This window comes from Podarcis erhardii, assembly GCF_964252035.2.
Source record: "Podarcis erhardii genome assembly, chromosome: 10".
Classification (NCBI taxonomy): Eukaryota; Metazoa; Chordata; class Lepidosauria; order Squamata; family Lacertidae; genus Podarcis; species Podarcis erhardii.
Window position 1 is genome coordinate 26,663,361 of NC_138500.1, and position 18,870 is coordinate 26,682,230.

The following is an 18,870-nucleotide window of genomic DNA, read 5'->3' on the forward strand; positions in this document are numbered from 1 at the left end:
TGCATACATTGATTGCTGTTGGATTTTACGTAAGAACTCAAAAAAGCCTTATTCAGACATCCTATTACACATTAAGTGGTCCTTGCCTAATGGCAGCCAGACATGCCCTTCAGAGGTCACAATTTCAGTGGTAGTGTAGAGACCTACACACTTGCAACTTGGATGAGTGTAGTCCTCCTCCAAGGAAATTCTGGCCACTTGCTTGTGTAGAGGAGGCCAACTTATGCACATCTGCTCAATGGGCCTCTTCACATTGCCACCAAATTCATAGCCAGTGAGTGGGTGTTGCAGTGATTGGGTTGTGGCCAACAGGTGAGTTCTCATTACCCCCTCACAAGTTAATAATGTGGGGCAGGGGGTTTGAAGAGGGCTTACGTAAATATATTTTGGAAATAAACTTCTGTATGTGAGCAAAGAAGGATGTTTGAAATATCTCCTGATAGCAGGTGATTGGTTTTGCAAGAGAAACTGTGCCTGCATGTGCACAACTATCTGCTAAAAATGTATAGAGAGTTTATTTTTCGTGTCCTAAGTACTATGTGTAAATGCAAGGCAGTCATTTCGAAGTAACCACTTAGTTAAGAATAGCTCCTGTGACTTCTATGGAATTATTCTGGATTAAGTGGTTTGTGGATTAGAGCTCTGACCATTTACAACCTCCTCCTAGAATACCCTTTTGCTGTGGCCTTACAAATCAACAAATTGCATTTCTATCAGGTGCAACAGAGGCAATGAGCCTTGGTTCCTACCAGAGATCCCATGAGTGCCAGGCACTTAGTACTGGAATGCCAGGAGTGGCACCTTCTTCCTTCATAGCATTCTATGCCACCTCTGTACCAGCTCAGCAGCACTAGTGGCTTCACTGTGGGATTTAGGAAGATTTATTTACTTGCTCAATTATGCCCTTGTGTCCCATTTTGGTACCCTTAAAAGACCAGTTCTGGCGACAAACTGATCCAAATCACGTTTAGACTTGCTTTCAGGGATGGATGAACATATTTTTGAAGACTACACACTAGTATTTATGCAGTCACTTAAATGAAGACGAAACAAAGGAAGAGCCCCATATTAATCAGTACTTATTTAACTTGCTTTAGCCTACCTGAACTGCTACATTCTTTATTTTAATTGGTGTGTCTGTGTTCGTGTGGTAGGTTTTTACAGAATTCAATAAGAAGTGAGACTTCTTAGCTCTCCTGTAACCTAGAAGGGAAAATTTAGGCAGGCACAATTTCTCCCCCTCTTCCTCTTCTTCTACAAACCCAAATAGCTGCACCTGCAAGAATCTTTCTTTTCTTTACCACTTTTAAAGACAAAGAGCATGATTCCATATTGTGTTTGACATCTCAAACTGAGGCAAGACTAGTCTGCAAAATATGGGTGACATAGGGAAATACTGCTGTTGTTCATCTGTAAGAAAGCTGATCTCTGTGTCTCTGTCATTTTTGGCATGAGAATCCCTGGCACCTCTCAGAACACAAAGTCTAAGACTTGTGTAAATATCAGGATATGCCTTTTGAAATTCACACTCTCTGCACAAACATTATTGTCCCAAAGAGAAACTTTCCTAAAGCCCAGGTCACATTCTGAACCAACTTCCATTCTTTTCAGTTCTGAGTAAAAGCAATAGAATTGCATAACATTGAAACACTATGTTGGTTTTCATTTGTTTGTAGGACAGGGATGAGGGTAACCAGCAGTTGAATCTAGGATTGCCACAGAAATGGAATTGTGCTTGAAATGTGTGTTTCCATGGGATAAGACTTGGGTGCTGGCAGAGCTGACCAATCTGTCAGAATCCGAAAACTTAATACAAAACTAGTCCTCCAAGCAGAACTATGGGTCGGTAACATCACCATGCTGGGACTCATCTGTGCCCAAGCACGGCACACAGAATTCTAGCTATGGATTCATATTGGGCCATAGTTGATTTCCTAGATAATGCTGCAAACTCATTTCTTAGGTCAGGAAGAATAAAGACGACAGTAGCTGTTTCATAAGGCAGATTATTTTGCTTCAAAGCTGTCACTAAATTAAATATAAAAGCTTGGCTTTTGTTTTAGGCTGTGTATATATTGCTTACAGTCACTTTGGCACTGAAAAATGAATTTGTGTCATGTTCCCTAGGCAATCGGGTGAATGTCTCCTTTAGTAATAAATAAACTTCACCATTATCCCTCTTTTTAAAGGAAAAGGTCAAAAGCCTGCATTTGAGCCAAAGCAAATTCTAATCATATTCCTTGCTTCCCTTGGGTAAATATTTATGAACAATTAAAATCTGGGTCAGTACAATTCACCCATGACTGATGGAATCTGAAGATAATATTTGCAGGAAAGGAGAAATTGTAAAAGCATTTTGTTACCATTTATTAAAGTTACAGAGAAGTAGTCTAATTTGGCCCCTATCCTGCCCTCACCCTTGCATATATATTGTGGCTTTGGCTTATCTGTATTTGCAGAAGGAATTTGAAATGACAGAATGTGCATCCCTCTCTGAGAAATTCTACTAGTCTAGAAACTCACTAAAACTCCTTAGATGTCCTGGCTTAGAAGGAACCTTTCAATCTGACTTTAGGTGAAATTAGGTGACAAATCTTAATTTACACAATTTGTTTGATAAAAGCCAACACGCTTATTTCAAAGTAGCAGGCCTTAGTGGGCCATCTTCCTGTTTAAGAAATAAATTCTCTCCCTTCTCCAGCAGTAAATGGTTTCCCATCTCATCAGCAGAGTCTCATCCCATCTCATCAGCAGAGTCAAGTCTGCCTCTCACTGGTCTGTGAACGAAACTTGTTAAAGGTGCTTGGCAGACGAGACCTGTTGAGGGAAGGGATCAATAAAACATGCTGATTCAAGACATCTATGGTATTTGGGGTGAATCCATCTTAGCATATCCATTTACTGGGAGTATGGCTCTCTAGCACTACCAATGGAACAGTATAGCCACATAGTAGAGGGGAAAACTTCTGCAAGGAATTTTCTCTATTTCAAATGTAAGCTAAGTAATCGTAAAAACCACACCTTGGAAACTTGGTTGTTAATGATAATTTTCAAATTTCCTTTGATATCTGACATGTACAATTATGCACTTGGACACACAGAGAGAGAGAGAGAGAGAAAGAGAGAGAGAGAAAGAGAGGAGAGAGAGAGAGAGAGAGAGAAATCTTCCCATCCCTGTAGCTTATGTTATTCATTAAACAGTTTTGGTTGGTTGTTTCTAAGATCATTTATAAATCACCAACTTGTAAGAAAATATCATGGCAGTGTTCTGTAAATCTTTTAAACATTGTAAGATTATAAAATAATAAGATACAGAACAAAAGACCAACACTGAATTAAATTAATTACATAAAAATACTTGGTGAAACAAAAATGTTTTCAGAAGCTGATGAAATATTAAATTGTAGGGGCCTGTACGATTTCAATAGGAACAGTGTTCCAAAATACTGGTGCCACTATGCTAAAAGTCTAAGTTTGCATAGAAATTAAATAAATATGAGACAACTCTGGGACAGTTGATACATTTTGTTGATACATACTGTCTTCAGTGCTGAACTAGAGGCCAGAGATGCTATTGACCTGGAGCCAGCGTTGTTCATAAACCCTTCTCTTCTCATTACAGTCATCCGAGCCAAGGTAGTGGGCAAGAAGCTTATGAAGGATGGACCTTTTGGGACGATGCAATATACTGTCAAACAAATGAAGGTATGTACACAATCATACTGGATTGATACAGTAAAACATTTCAAATTGTGGTAGAAATGCCATTATCTGAGAATAGATCTCATGAAACTCCATGATATGCTAACTACGGATGAATGGATTGGTCTAGTTTTGAAACAGTTTCATATATGTGAACTCATAAATTTGTTAGCATCAATTTGCTAATTATTTTTTTATAGAACATGCAAATTTTCCCAGTACTTTTTAATGTGTTGCTTCTCAAAACGCGTATTTTCCTACTTATTTTACCCTATTAGCACTGGAATAAAATCTTCCTTTGGTGTGAATGGGAGCTCTTTTTCCAGTGCAAATAGCTTGTGTGGTCGGGGGTGGGTGGATCTGGCCTGGGGCTTCAGTGAGATAGCAAAGGGTTAAAGCTTATCTACCCTGTGGGTCCTGGTGCAAATAGTCCCACTCATCATGAACACATACCTGCTATTGTTAATTGTGTGAATAGTGTCTCACAATGGTTTGGCCCACAGCCTCTCAAAACACAAAGCCAACACATGCATGTGCGACAGTCCTTAGAAATAACTTCCCATTCTACTCCCGGTGCTACAGAACAGAATATTATTTGCCTTCTGGGCTTTCTCTCAGTTGTGAGTTGCTGCTCCCTATGCAGGAGGGGTAGTTGTCACTCTGACAACCTAGTTTAGAGACCATTTCAGTCTGCAGCCAGGGCATACCATGAAAACAGTTCATGCACGTCACCTTTTTATGTAGGAAACCAGTTGTGTGATCATGCCAATATTTATTTAGACTATTTATAGCCTGTTACTAATTCTTTACCCAGTTTCAGAACAAGAAACAACATTAAATTACAAGAAAACAATATTTCATTTCAATACAACTTAATGTAAAAACCAACAGTATGCTATAACTATGTAAACAAACAAACAAATAACTGCATCAGCCAAGTGAGGGACACAACTTTATCAAATGCCTGGTGACCTGATGTCGAAATGCCATCAGTGTTGGTGCTTGATTGTACCTGAGAGGTGAGGACATCCCAGAGTTGGGGAGTCACTACTGTTGAGGCAGTTGTGAGTATTATTGTTATCCCATTTATATCCCACCTTCCTCCAAGGAGCTCAAGGTTGCCCCCCTCTCCATTTTATCCTCACATCAACCCTGTTAAGTAGGTGAGGCTGAGACTGGTCCAAGGTCACCCAGTGAGTTTCAAGGCTGAGGCAGGAGCTGAACCTTGGTTTCCCACATCCTGTTCTGACTGAGAGCAGCACCAGCCTATTTAAATGCCCCGGGAGTGGACCAGAGAGAAAACTTCAGCAGCCAGGTCTACTCCCTGGCCCCACCCCCCAAGTGGCCATGGATTAGTGCAAATTCAAACCTGGGTCCTGTGGGAACCCAGAGAGCACCACGGCAAACAGGGGAAGGGACCAGTGTCCGAAACAAACATTGCATGGGTCTGGGGGGAGGAAGGAGCCACTGTGCTGCTGGGTGGCAAGTGCCGCCTACCCTTGGACCGGGTAAGTGGCCATTGCAGCATAAGGGCCTTTTTTTACTCATTTTCAATATATTTGTTTGAAATGGAGATGCATCTTGACACAGCCACCTGACTTGCCCCGCCTCCACATGTTACTTTGCCACATGAAATATCAGTTCAAGATCATGAACTCCAAATCTCTTGCTTTCTTAGCTGACAGTGCCAATAAATGCCCACATCCCCCAGAGTGAGCTTAAGCAAGGCAGTGACGTATCTGATAATTATATAGGGGCAACTAATTCTTGGACCCTTTGAACCTGGTTAGATTTTGCCTGCTGACTGTGGAGAGAGAGGGAGGGAGAAATAAAAGCGGCCTCATTGCCTTCACTTGTGCTCTCTCCTGAACTTTCTAGCCATGAGCAGCTTTTCCTTAAACCTGTTGCTCTGGACATTCCTTTGCTAACTGACCTCTTGTTATGTAATGTTAAAAATCTGCTCTGGTTTGTTTTTCTTGGCTGCAACATCTCAATCATAAGACTGGTTAAAATATCTTTAGAAGAGGGAGAAAAAAGGAACAAATAGAGACTCTGGCAGTGCTTGCAGAAATCTGAAACATATTAGACAAAGCAATGGTTTAGAAAAACAACCACTTGCCTGCTTCCTAATAACAGTAATTCTCTTTATAAGGCATCATCCAGCTAAGTATAAAAGCTGTGCAGCACCAAAGCCATTGCAAACTATACTTGCTGCCAAAACCAACCTTGACACACCTCCTTCCCTGGAGTGGAATTTTTGCTTGAAATCTCAGTTTCCCTTACTTTATTTAAAGCTGTGTAGCTCCATTGGTCTTTCTTTCTTAAAAAATCAAATCGCTTGTGGGTATTGTGCTTATGGCAGTGGTTGATAACAGCTAGGGTCTGCATTTATTTGAGTAAAGGCAAATGACATCAATAACTTTTGTACAGGCTACATAGGAGCAAGCTAGAGGTTTTGGCAGCCCAACCCATGTGTTAAAACGTAGGCTGTGCTGAATTCCTATAAAGCAGAGATTGATCTGGTAATATAAAGCACCACAAGGTGTAAATAGATTGGATCCCAAGGGTTTGGACACATCCCTGTGCCAAACCTAAAATCTGCCAGGTGAATCCAGTGGTGAAACTTTTTGGTCAGCTAAGGATTGTTTCTCCCACATGATCATATTCAGAGAAGTGATGTGTGAGATTATTCCCAGAATTCTGCTCTCCTTTAACTTTTACTGAGGAAGATTCAATTCCCTGTATGTTGTGAGAATGAGACATTTTGCCACTATCTGGCTACAGGACACAATGACTTATACTCACCCAGACACAGAGATTTGTTGATAAATATAGGAGACTGGGCTACGGTTGACTTCAACCTACTTAGCCTTACCGAGCAAATAGAAAATATGAAAGCAGTGGCATAGTTGCTTTAACAAATTTAGCTGTTACAATCTACATAACTGTAGATTCCAATTTGGGCCTGACAGATTTCAGGGTGAGCTTTATCCTCCATAAATTTATCTAAACCTCTTGTAAAGCTGTCCCAGTTGGTGGACCTCATTACATTACAATGTATTCCACGGTTTAACTATATGTTGAAACTGTACAGTTGCATGAGTAAACCTTTTGAGTTTGTGTTATGAAATATTATTTTCTTTCCCAACTGCATACTAAAGAGAACTAAAGAGAATATTTCTGATATGGCTTCAGTCCATGATGTTTTGTTATTGCTTGGGAATATAAAGGCAGCGTGTTCTGGGAATTTTCCAAAAGTACTGTAGCTGACCGTGCAACAAAGGAGGTCAGCATTACTACTGACACTGTTGGCGTCTCTACTCAATTTGAAAGGCACACAGCACATGCAGCTGCTAATATCTTCACTCCAGCCCATTCTAAGGCAGAGGATAGGAAAGTTTTTATAGCTGTAAGGGAAAGCAGTTAGTATTTAAACTATGAATTAAAACTCATGAAGTGGCAGCAACCATTCTGTCTCGTGACATCCGTCTTAAGGCCACTGTAAAATGAGATGGACCACATGATTTGTACGTAGATTTTTCCTGCACAGTCTCACCTAATCCCCAGGAATGGAGGATTGCTTAATGGAATGCTGAGTCAGTGGGAACTGGTGCTGTTCTAGCAGGCGCTACCAGGCAATGCTCATTAATACTTTGTTCTCTAACATTCATTTCCTAAAATACAGGACTGTGGAGACAGAAAGATTCTAAGAGTAGTAATGTCGCCTTCTTGACAAAACCAACAGTTTATTCAGAATTACTCCTGTGTTGGAGTGGGTGCAGGTTACGAAAGATCACACGGGATTGTGCCCTGAACTAATAAAAGCTGCAGGATATTCTGTGTGTGTTTTTAAGAACAAAAAAAAACAATGATTAGAGCTTTCTTTTCAGGAGACTTTCCTTGTTTCCACAGGCTGCCCTTGTTCATTGTACAAGGTAGCAAAACATGCCCATCCATCTCTGAAAAAGAGTTTCAGCATGCCTTACATTACTATCCCAAACCAGAACCAGTTAACTATCATAAGCGCTCCCTTCCCAGCAACTTTGGGAGCTGTAGTTCTGTGAGAGGCACAAACATCTGGAAACATGAGGGGCATGCATTATAATATAGTTTTTAACTTCTGGAGCTGAGGAAGTCATTCAGTAATGGAAAAGGGACATTACTGTGCTCTAATATTAGTGGTCCATTGAGTACACACACTTATGCTTGATGCTGTACAAACCCACCATCTGCCAAATTTCCTGGGGCCACCATGCTAGAAAATGTACTGCAACATATTAAAATGAATATACAGGGTTGCCATCCTGGAGTTAGCTGTTTGAATACTCAGAGCTAAGAAATTCCAAGCTCAGTTATTTTTTGGTTGCATGATATTTTATTAAAAATTCTCTCTCTCTCTCTCTCTCTCTCTCTCTCTCCTTTTTAAAGATGTACAGGGGTTTTGACAAGATGCCACATGTTCAATATATCTACACAGAGGCCTCTGAAAGCCTTTGCGGGGTCAAGCTGGAGGTCAACAAGTACCAGTATTTGATTACAGGTAAAGAAACAGCAGAGTTGTCTGTCACAGCGTGCTTGCAGGGTGTATTTGTTTCAACTGTATTTTTAGAGGAGTTGCAGCTTAGTGCTAGTGGATGTGGATTACAAGTATTTAACCCACAAGTCTCAAAAACTAAAGTTTTGATTTAACTCTGCTTCCAAAATTATCTGTGCCAATCAGGTGTCGTCTGACTGGAACAGGTGCAGGAGAAGTGGCTGTTAGTTTTACATTGTAGAAGACAGTATCTTATTAATGAAAATTCACACAAATTTGGGAATTATCAACATTTCAAAATTCAAAGTCAATTTTATTCTGAACATTTTCCAGTTGAACTTTGAGAGCTATTTTTTTTTTTTTAAAGAATTTTCAATCTTGATGAATACCAAATTCAGGTCTTCTACTAACTGGTATTCTTTTCTTAATCTACCATCATTCAGAATTGGAAATATTGGGCAATATTGAAATATTGACACATGTGAAATTGAATTTTTTGCAGTCATATTCAGATTAGCATAATTGCCTAGGGAATTCCTCCCACCCACCTCATCTTCTCAGTGCTAATTATATAGGTGTTGAAGGCACAAGCCCTGCATGAAAATAAGCAGGCATGACATAGTAGGATACAGTTCCTTACTATATTTCAAAAGATAGCTATGCTGTTGCTAATTCCTTGCATGTGGGAGGGACTTTTGTAGCTGGTATCAACTTCCAAACTGCAGAAATACTGGCACTACGGATATTTTCCACATGTGGGAATTTAACAAATTATTTACACTTGAATGGCTCATTTGCAGTTTTATTTTCTAGGCCGAGTTTATGATGGAAAGGTTTACACAGGACTGTGTAACCTGAATGAGAAGTGGGATCGACTGACTCTCTCCCAGCGCAAAGGACTCAACCATCGTTACCACCTCGGTTGTGGCTGCAAGGTGTGTGCTGTCTACGGTGACCACTCCTTGAGTTGTCAACAACTTCATATATTGGGGATGGACTGGGAAGGGAGAGGCAATAGAAGGGGAACTTTGGAATTTTATTCCCTGTGAAAATCTGGGAAGAAAAGAGCAAAATGAAAGCTCTGCAAGGGCTAGGAGCTCAGTCACACAGCATGCATCTCCCACAGGCTTAAGCAGAAGTAAGGAACCAAAGGGCCAGATTCCCTTCTGGGCAATCTTCTGGGGGCCACATACCAGTAGTAGGTGGGACCAGCAGCAAAACTGAGTGGTGCAACAAATGTAAATTTTATATTATCAGCAGACTAGTTTCTACATACACATTTCATGGTATCTTCAATCCAGGCAAGCAAGCAAGAGGTATTATCAGAGTCCATGGACACATTCCAGCCACACAGAAATGTTCAAGGACAGTGCACAGCAGGGACAGTGAGGGATGTGGCTGAGGATAGGATGTTGCCTGGGAAGAGTCCTGAGGGCCCAATAGAGAGGCCAGGAGGGCTGCATTTGGCTCCCTGAGGTTCCCTGCCAGGGACTGGGGCTTAGGGTAGTTCCATTAATCAAGGCACAGGTCAAGTTCAAGAATATGATTTATGGACCGGCTCATTACAAAAATACTAGAAATATACTTTTCAGCTTTACAATTCGGTTGAATTTCCCTGCAACCCATGATCTGAACTCAGAGGTTTCCATATTGACGTGTTACTTTTCAAAGGAAACAAAACAAACTAATATAGGCACAGGACTTAAGTAAAGGTAAAGGGACCCCTGACCATTAGGTGCAGTCGTGGCCGACTCTGGGGTTGTGGCGCTCATCTCGCTTTATTGGCTGAGGGAGCCGGTGTACAGCTTCCGGGTCATGTGGCCAGCATGACTAAGCCACTTCTGGCGAACCAGAGCAGCACATTCCTGCTGGAGCGGTACCTATTTATCTACTTGCACTTGACGTGCTTTCGAACTGCTAGGTTGGCAGGAGCAGGGACTGAACTGAGCAACGGGAGCTCACCCCGTTGCGGGGATTCGAACCGCCGACCTTCTGATCGGCAAGTCCTAGGCTCTGTGGTTTAACCCACAGCGCCACCCGCGTCCCCAGGCACAGGACTTACCAGGCAGTAAATCAAATCAAACTCAAATGGGGTTTAATTCTGAGCGGGCAAGTATAGCAACGCAACCTTAAGAGAAAAAGCTGCAAAGCGCCTGACTCTTCTTAAACCATTTTAGCCAACCCCCATCACTTGTTTTCTTTTTGAAACTACAGATTAAGCCCTGCTACTACCTTCCGTGCTTTGTGACCTCCAAGAATGAGTGCCTGTGGACAGACATGCTTTCCAGCTTCGGCCAGCCAGGGTACCAGTCAAAGCATTATGCCTGCATCAAGCAGAAGGAGGGCTACTGCAGCTGGTACAGAGGATGGGCACCTCCTGATAAAACTACCATCAATGCCACAGACCCCTGAACACCCTCTTTTCTTTGTTCCTTCCCTCCCATGCGGCTGAGCATTCTTTGGACACTAACTCATATCAGATCATGATGACAACCATGATATTAGTGCCTGTTTCTTGCGAATTTTAGCACTTCGAACTTTGGTGTTTGTTTGTTTTTTAAATCTATGCTGTCTTAACTGATTATCTTTTTGTTTTTTGTTTTAAATCACTTAAAAACAACAACACAATCGCTGTCACCCATTTTTGGTCAGAAGAGATTTATCTGGGAACTTCTGTTTGCACACCAGATAAATAAGGGAGCTTTGGCTCTCAGTTATGTATCACTCTCTATATAGCAATATAATCTATATTTTTGTAGGAAAACAAAAATCTCAAAAAATTCCCAGATGGGTATTGTATCACAATTCCAGCCCCTTCCCCAAGCTGCTTCTTCACTTACACATTCACTCATCAGACCATGTAGATACTCTTTTTAAAAATAAATAATGCAACCAGTTAGGATTAACAGTGTGAGCAAATTTAAGCCATACACCGGATGGATGAAAAGAAAGTGATGATGTTTGAACTGGATGGAGCACTGGGGGGATTCAGCTGTCATGTGCATTAAAAGCACTACATCAAAATGCCTGTCTCGTTTGAAATGTGAATGTAAAAGCTCCATTGTAGTGCTGGGTTGTGCAAGAGCATAAATAACAGCTTTTAAAAATAAACACCAATTAATGGGAGCGAATCCCTCTTCTAAGTACGGAGCAAACAAGTTCAGAACCAAATCAACACCAGGCATTTTGGGGTTTTTAGCCAGGCTTCCAAGAGGCCTTTTCAACATAAACCCCTAATACATGCAAACGTATCAATACAAAATAAAACAAATAAATACACTTAAACAAAGATACTTGGAAAGAGAGGCAAAGGGAAGTCTGGAGAAAAGAAAAGAAAAGTAATCTAATTAAGGCTATTGGCATTAAGAAATTAGATGCCAAAACACTGTTTTGTTGAATGGAAATGTATATAGATATGATGATATAAGCTATTTTTGACAGGACATGGAATTGTTTCATGCTATAAGCAATGACAAGTTTGAATCTTCACATTCCAAGTCACTGGATACTATTTTATTATTTTGTTTAAAACTAAAGAGGTTGACTTTCCGGTGTTTCTGCAGTAGTGACAATAATGGGTGTTTATTCCCCATGCTATGTGCTTCCCTCCTCTCCTTTTAGCTGCAATAAGGGCCAACGCACACAGCTATTCGAAGACTGAAAAGTCACTATGTTTTCTCCTCTCCACCAGTCATTAACAAAGCAGTCTTGGGAAAGTGCCCTGGTTAATCAAAGTGAAAAACAATTCTGTTTCTAGGACTTTTCATTGTGTGGCGATTATACTACACAGGAGTCTTTTCACACTACCACATTGCCATATGAATTCTATGCGGAGAAACACTCCTTGGTCATTCTTTTTCCTCCTCTGAAATGATCTGCATCAGTCTGCATAGTAGCCAGAAAAATACGCTAGATAGGTACCAGAGAAATACTTAGGAAGTACAGAATTTCTTAAGGCTCTAGAAATCACCTTCTTGCAATGCAATCCTATGCATGTCTTCACAGAAGTATGTCCCGTTGAGTTCAGTGGGACTTACTCCTAGGTAAGTATGTATAGGATTGTAGCCTAAAGGAACATTTTAGTGATGTATTACCTTGCTGGCTATGATTAAGCGGAGCTATGCTTGTGGACTCAGTAAACCTTCTGGCAATAGGGATGAAGGAGGAGGTTGTCCCACCTTCACTGTGGACTTGGTAATTTGTTTGTTTTTATTATGAAAAAGTATAATATAAAAATATTGTAATAAAAGTATTTTACATTATAATGTTGTCAAGAAGCAGGGTTACTGATGGGATGGGCAACTACCGTATTTTTCGCCCCATAGGACGCACTTTTTCCCCTCCAAAAATGAAGGGGAAACGTGTGTGCGTCCTATGGGGCGAATGCAGGCTTTCGCTGAAGCCTGGAGAGCGAGAGGCATCGGTGCGCACCGACCCCTCTTGCTCTCCAGGCTTCAGGAAGCTATCCGCAAGCCTTGCAAGCCCGGCGGGAGTTCCTGCGGGCTCACAAGGCTTGGGGGCAGCAGCCTGCAGCCCCAGCGAGTGTCTGCAAGCGATGCGCACCAGGCGGGAGGTCCCGCTGAGCACGCAAGGCTTGGGGCGGCAGCCTGCAGCCCGAAGCACGCGGAGCCCTCCAGAGGGTGCCCCATGCTTCAGGCAGGTGTGCACAAGGCTTGGGGCGGCAGCCGCGGCTGGGGGGGGGGGAAATAATTTTTTTTTATTCATTTCCCCCCCCCAAAAAAACCGAGGTGCGTCCTATGGGCCGGTGCGCCCTATAGGACGAAAAATACGGTATATACTTTGCGGAGGCTGTGGAATGGGGTGAAATATTGACAATGAACACAAGTTTTCTTTACAGTACTTTTTAAAAGTTGGTTTTTTGTGTGTCTTAATTTGCTATCTGTCTTCAATTCATTCCAGTGTAGAAAACAGAGCTGTCATAAGCTGGAAAGCGATCAACTTAAGCATGTGCCTAGCTACCTTCTTACAGGCAGGGAGAACTTCATGTGTGCATTGGAGCTCCCACAACCACGAGAGTCATGACCTGGGGTTCATAATCCCTGTACTGTACACAGAAAACCAGCATATCCCAGAGAAATCTAAGCTAGGCCCCTTTTTGCTGATGTCATATTTTTCTGTAGGAAGTTATTTTAACACGAGGGAGCATTCAGTCATGCAATCTGTAGTCTGTAGACTGAAGTGGTTTTATCACGTGGTCTGCTGGTTGTGCATATTCGTCCTAATCTCAAGGCTGCACCCTATGTTCTTGCTTGCTACACTAGGCCAGTAGCAAAGTTCATCCAGTGTTCCCTCTGGCAGCAGAGTTGGTCCCTGAGGCAGTGCTGGATTTAGGGCGGTGCTGACAGTTCTCCACGTAGGGTGCTGAGCTGAGGGGGTGCAAAATTGAGAAGATCCATTTAAGGGTGCTAAATTTTGGCCTCACACAGGGTGCCATATTATGAAAGATTACCAAAGTCCACCCCTGTCTGGAGCTGGGCTTTTTGTACAACGAGCGGGCATCCATAGCAAGAAGTGAGAAAGAGCAAGTTTTGCCAATTGTAAGATAGTACTCAGTGTGTCTGGTTTTGTACTGGTTTCCAGGGAGGAAATATCGACCCTTTAGGGCACTTATTTAAAGCCATCATTGTGATGGAATTGCTGACACTTTCACAGAGCTATTGGCAGCAGAAGCGTTCTTGAACTGATACTTCTGAAGAGCTACAATGGTGATAACTGCAGCACTAACATACTTCTAATCTAGCCAAAATCAATGTCATTGTTCTAAAGGTGTATCCATTTTAGTATTGAACCACAGGGGTGGATCCCTCTCCATACTTTGGAAATTAAAAGCTGCACAGTGGGCACTGATAATACAGCTTTTCTTTAATGTCATACAGAGGATTGTATGGGCACAAAATAGTGCACTTCACTACAATATACGAAGACATATGAGAAGTGTTTTAATATTTTGAACTTGTCAAAACCTCTGCGCAGATTCGCTGTCCCACATAAGGTTTGAGGACAGTAGCTCATTCATAGCCAGTAGGATGCACCCTCCAGACCTGTCTACGTACCTATAAATCAGATCTTGAAAAATTGCCAAGGCCACATAAAATCATATTGAGACTTGAGTTAATCCTGTCTCCACCAAGCCTTCACCCTTCTGAAATGGAAGTTAACAAGTCTAGCTTAAGTTGCAGCAGGCCAAATTCAGTGAAGCCATTGTTATGACTGATGTGGGTAGGGAGAGTATTTCAGTGTTTCTAGCAGTGGTTGTTATTTATCAGCTTGCTGGAGATAAGGTGGCCTAAGTTCAGTTTGGGTCGTTTCTGAGATAAACCTAACATGAATTCAGATCTTGAAAGGCAAGAAGGGGAAGCAGCTTCCTGTTGACTGGGTTGTTAAAAAATGTGATCTGTATTTCCACTGAATGGCAGCTCCGCATTTGTATTATTTTCACTGACTGTAGAATTTTAAGATCATAGCTGAGACTTTACAGCTCTGCTATCAAGCTATTGTAGAAATCTCTTTAATTGCCAAGAAGGTATGTGTCTTTATACAGGCTATAATATATGTGTGTGCTTTGTAGGAAAACAAACAAAAAAACAAACAGGCCCCCCCATCGGGGGGAAAAGTAAGTTCTTTTTGTATACAGATTTCCATTGTACATTACAGAAAGTAAAGAGTTGTTGGAGGGCATGCAACACAGCTAAGAAGGCAAGGCAAGAAGAGAACAACCTTTCACCACGCTGATAATCAAGCCATCAAAGAGGGTTGTTTGGGGTTTTGTTTTGTTTTAATAAGGAGTCAAATGGAGGGTAAAGATTGAGGGGGAAGAACCCAGCAAAAAATACATTTCTTTTGGGAGATCTCCACATTTTTTAGTGTTACTAATAATCAGTAGTGGATGTTGGGGTGGGGTAGTTGCTGCTGCTTACTGGGAGGGAGGGTGGGGGGCAACGGGGTAGGGGGGAAGCTTGGTGCTGTGCAAATGCACTGGCAGGAGCGCCATATTTGCTGCATCTGAACAGCATCAAAATCCCCTGCTACCTTGGCTTTCCCACCCTTCATCCCGGTAAGCAGTAATGACTCTGCTGCCAGGAAGTCAGGTAAGCACCACTCCCCCATCCTACTGTCTGCTACTGCTAACAATTTTTTTTATAAATCATTAAAAATAAAACAAAATTGCAAACTGCTTTATAATCTTTGCTTCATTCCCTTGCACAACAACCCTTGCCATCATTCCCATTTTGCAGGTTGCCAGGACAATAGCGGGACTTGAAACAGGTAACCCTGACCCAAGTGCAACTCTCTATCCACCACACTGGCTTCTCAGCATTATAGCTATTAAGCTGTGCTTTGCACTTGGTGCATGGGCCTGAGCCATACCTGTTGAAGTCAACTGGCACCTTTCCATTGATTCCAGAGGTTTTGAGATGTAGGTCTGTGCAAGCCCAATGAAGAACCCTTATTCATTTCAAAGAAAGCTTAATCCTATGCCTTTCCGAATAAAGGAACCCCACTGAGTTCAACGGAACTTACTCCCAGGCAAGTATGCACAGGATTGCAGCCTTCTGCAGTCTTAGTATGTCCCATCAAACTTAGTGGGGGTCTCTTGTGAACATACAGGCACTGGGTTGGGATGTAAATCTGCATTCTTTTATCTTCTCCATTACTATCAGTCTGGGAGAAAACGTCTCCCCAGAAGGAATGTAATTTTTGCTTAGTTTTGTAGCACTGTTTACAGTTTTCCTCCTTGTTTTTGTTATTTATAAATTTTATATTCAATGAATGTATATTGTCTTTTAAGGTAATAATGTTCACTTTTTATAGTGTCCTTTTATTCTAAAACAATAAAGTGTTTTATTTCTATCACAGACATTTTCCCTTCTTTAATTTGGTTGACAGTTTTGAGCTATCTGACTGGCTATTGTTGGTTGGTGGCAGAATGCTGATGACTCATGTTTTTCAGACACTTAGGGTATGCTCACATTACCACTTACTCCGCAACCATATTGATCCTTTACAAATACTTCTGTTTGATGTGCTTTTTCTCAAACCGGCTTCAATCCAACTAGAAAACTTAAGCCACATTCACTTAATGCTTAAGAATAGTGTGTGCATTTAAGACAGCCATCGTGCCTTTGCAGATAAGTGTGCATACACAGAATACAGCTTCATAAATAAAGTTCTGGGGTGTGGGTTGCAGGGGGCGGGAAAACCCAAAAGGTAATGTATATTGAATGAAGACATCCCTGCCCCCACTCTGATGTGAACAACACTATACAAATGTGGCTTGAAACCCAGTGCGGAAAAACAACCTTGCTGCATTTTAAGCCACTAATGTGAACATGACCTTAAGCTCCACAGCTTTCAATGGGTCTTATTCCTAATTCCTTAGAATTCCCACTTTGACTTCTGCGTCATCCCTGGGAATTCTCATTTCCTCTTTCTCTGTGCCAAAGCTAGGAACAAAATCTAGCGTGTGTTGGTCACATAGCTTTCTCATAATTATTATGCATGAAAATTGATTTTTATTTTTTATTTGGAGGAGAAGATAACGATCATATGGGGATCACTGGCCATGTGCAAACGCAAGCAAGATTTGCATTCATTTACATTAGTTCAAGTTCATTTTGCTACTTTCAAAACTGTATCCAGTAATCAAAACAATATATGGCGCGTCATTTGTGAGGTTCTGCTTTATCCATCTTGAACTGCGAACAGAGTTCAGAAGATTAACAAGTGCAAAACAAAGCTCTAGTTACATGATAAGCTGAAATTCTATACCAAGTCAGACAATCAGTCCATCCAGCTCAGAATCCACACTGACTGGTAGCAACTCAGTCTATCTCAGTCCTACCCAATGATGCAAGGGAATAGAATGAGAATCCTTCACCGAGAGCAGCTGGAGTAATCTAGTACAGTGTCCTCTCCTACAGCAGCTCAGATCCAAGGGAGATTATGGCACTCACACTTTGAATAGTAGCATCCTCACTTCTTCTCATGCAAGAGGGTTCCCCCTCTGCTCTCCTTACACCTCATAAATTATCAGCAACTCTTGATGCCTCAGCCCTGGCTGCTTATAATTCTACAAACGCAGATGTTTTAGGCCCATACACAGTATAATAATTAAACAACCACTTAGAGGTTTTATTTACAGTTAAGCATTATACAGCATTTGTTACATTACTAGAAACAAGCTGGTTCCCAACTGGGGTTTTTGAATGTTATTGCCCTAAGGCTATGTAGAACAAAAGAAAAAGTTCCCCAGAAAAAGTATGGGATGGTTGGTGTTTTTTGTATACTGCTTTAATAACCTCTGCATTTCTTTTGTGGATTAAGTTCTTTCTTTCAAAAGAAAAAGTACTTTTGCTATGCATATCCAGACCTCTTTTTAGATGTATAAAAATAAATGCACCAAATCCTTTTCATGTTATAAGAGAAGATACCTGGACTTCCATGTAAATAGTTATAGTCCTTATTGAGATTTTAAATGAATAACAAGCAGTTCTTTTCTGTGAACCGCCCTGAGACCTCCAGTATAGGGTGGTATATAAAGTCTATTATTATTATTATTATTATTATTATTATTATTATTATTAATTCTAGAGTCCACTGGATCACTGACAAAACCAAAGCTCCCAAAAGGAAAACTTGGGTGAGAGATGGGAAAATAATTTTATAACGAAAGTTTGGGTCACATTTTTCAAACAGACTTCACAGAGTAATCCTGATGTAAATGTTTATTAGCAATGGTATCACAGCTTTTTAAGTACTGTGTAGTTCTCATCACTGAAAAGTTCAGACCAGTTGTAATGCTGAATGCAAACCCACACATCTTTCCAAGTACTGTACCACACAGTCTGCTTTATTTGTCCAAACAGGAGGAACAAATTCCTGCAGAAACAGCTGCATTTACTCTGAATGCAGTCCTGCACAGCAAAAATGATACTGATGGCACCAAGGCATGCAGATAGAAATGGCTATGACTTATGGCCATAGGAAAGACTAGCATAATCAGGCCACATGCACAGCCTCTTCAGACAAACTTCTGACGCATCCCACGTTGCCTGCCCCTCCCATTGCTACTGCATCTTTCTCTGCAGTGCATGGAAGATGCCAACACCCTAGTCATGAATGTTATACTGTTATACTTTGTGTGTAGACAGGTACAAATGCACAAGTATGATAAGGAAGCATGGTCATCAGGACTGGGGCACCAGCAGCCATCATGAACACTGCACACATGAGGGAGGAATAACCTTCAAGGCACCAAGCCTGAAGGTGTAAAACTGACCAAATGGGATGGGCATATCTGTTGACAGACACAATGTCACACCCATCAATACTGGCAAACTTGAAGACACAAAAAGATACATATGGAATGCATCCTTGTAGTGATGGATTTACGTATAAGCTAAACAAGCTATAGCTTAGGACCCCACTCTCTTGGGGCCCCCCCGAAAAATTAAAGGAAAAATAACCACTGGATGTACATTTCCAAAATAGAAGATAAAAAACAAATAAAACCTACATACAGCAAAAGTATTTTGTGTTGTGTAGGCTCCTATTTGTTATGTGCAAATGGCTTTAGATACCTATTAGGTCCATAAATTACCATATAGCATATA

At 41.3% G+C, this 18,870-nt stretch overlaps 2 protein-coding genes and 1 long non-coding RNA gene across 5 annotated transcripts in view; 1 reads left to right on the forward strand and 2 right to left on the reverse strand.

Annotated features, from left to right (window-relative positions):
• The window catches only part of TIMP3 (TIMP metallopeptidase inhibitor 3), a 42,844-nt gene extending 31,089 nt beyond the window's left edge, over nucleotides 1-11,755 (forward strand). The window contains exons 2-5 of the mRNA XM_081879543.1: nucleotides 3,623-3,705; nucleotides 8,131-8,242; nucleotides 9,050-9,171; nucleotides 10,451-11,755. Of these exons, the coding sequence (XP_081735669.1) occupies nucleotides 3,623-3,705; nucleotides 8,131-8,242; nucleotides 9,050-9,171; nucleotides 10,451-10,648 (515 nt within the window). The 3' untranslated portion in view covers nucleotides 10,649-11,755. The remainder of the gene's footprint in view (nucleotides 1-3,622; nucleotides 3,706-8,130; nucleotides 8,243-9,049; nucleotides 9,172-10,450) is intronic.
• Nucleotides 1-18,870, reverse strand: part of SYN3 (synapsin III) — a 181,413-nt gene that overhangs the window by 110,203 nt on the left and 52,340 nt on the right. The window lies entirely within an intron of this gene.
• Nucleotides 11,115-12,156, reverse strand: LOC309351719. Its single transcript, XR_014160943.1, has 2 exons — nucleotides 12,041-12,156; nucleotides 11,115-11,995 (listed from the first exon to the last, which is right to left on the reverse strand). It is a non-coding gene; the product is annotated as an uncharacterized lncRNA (long non-coding RNA).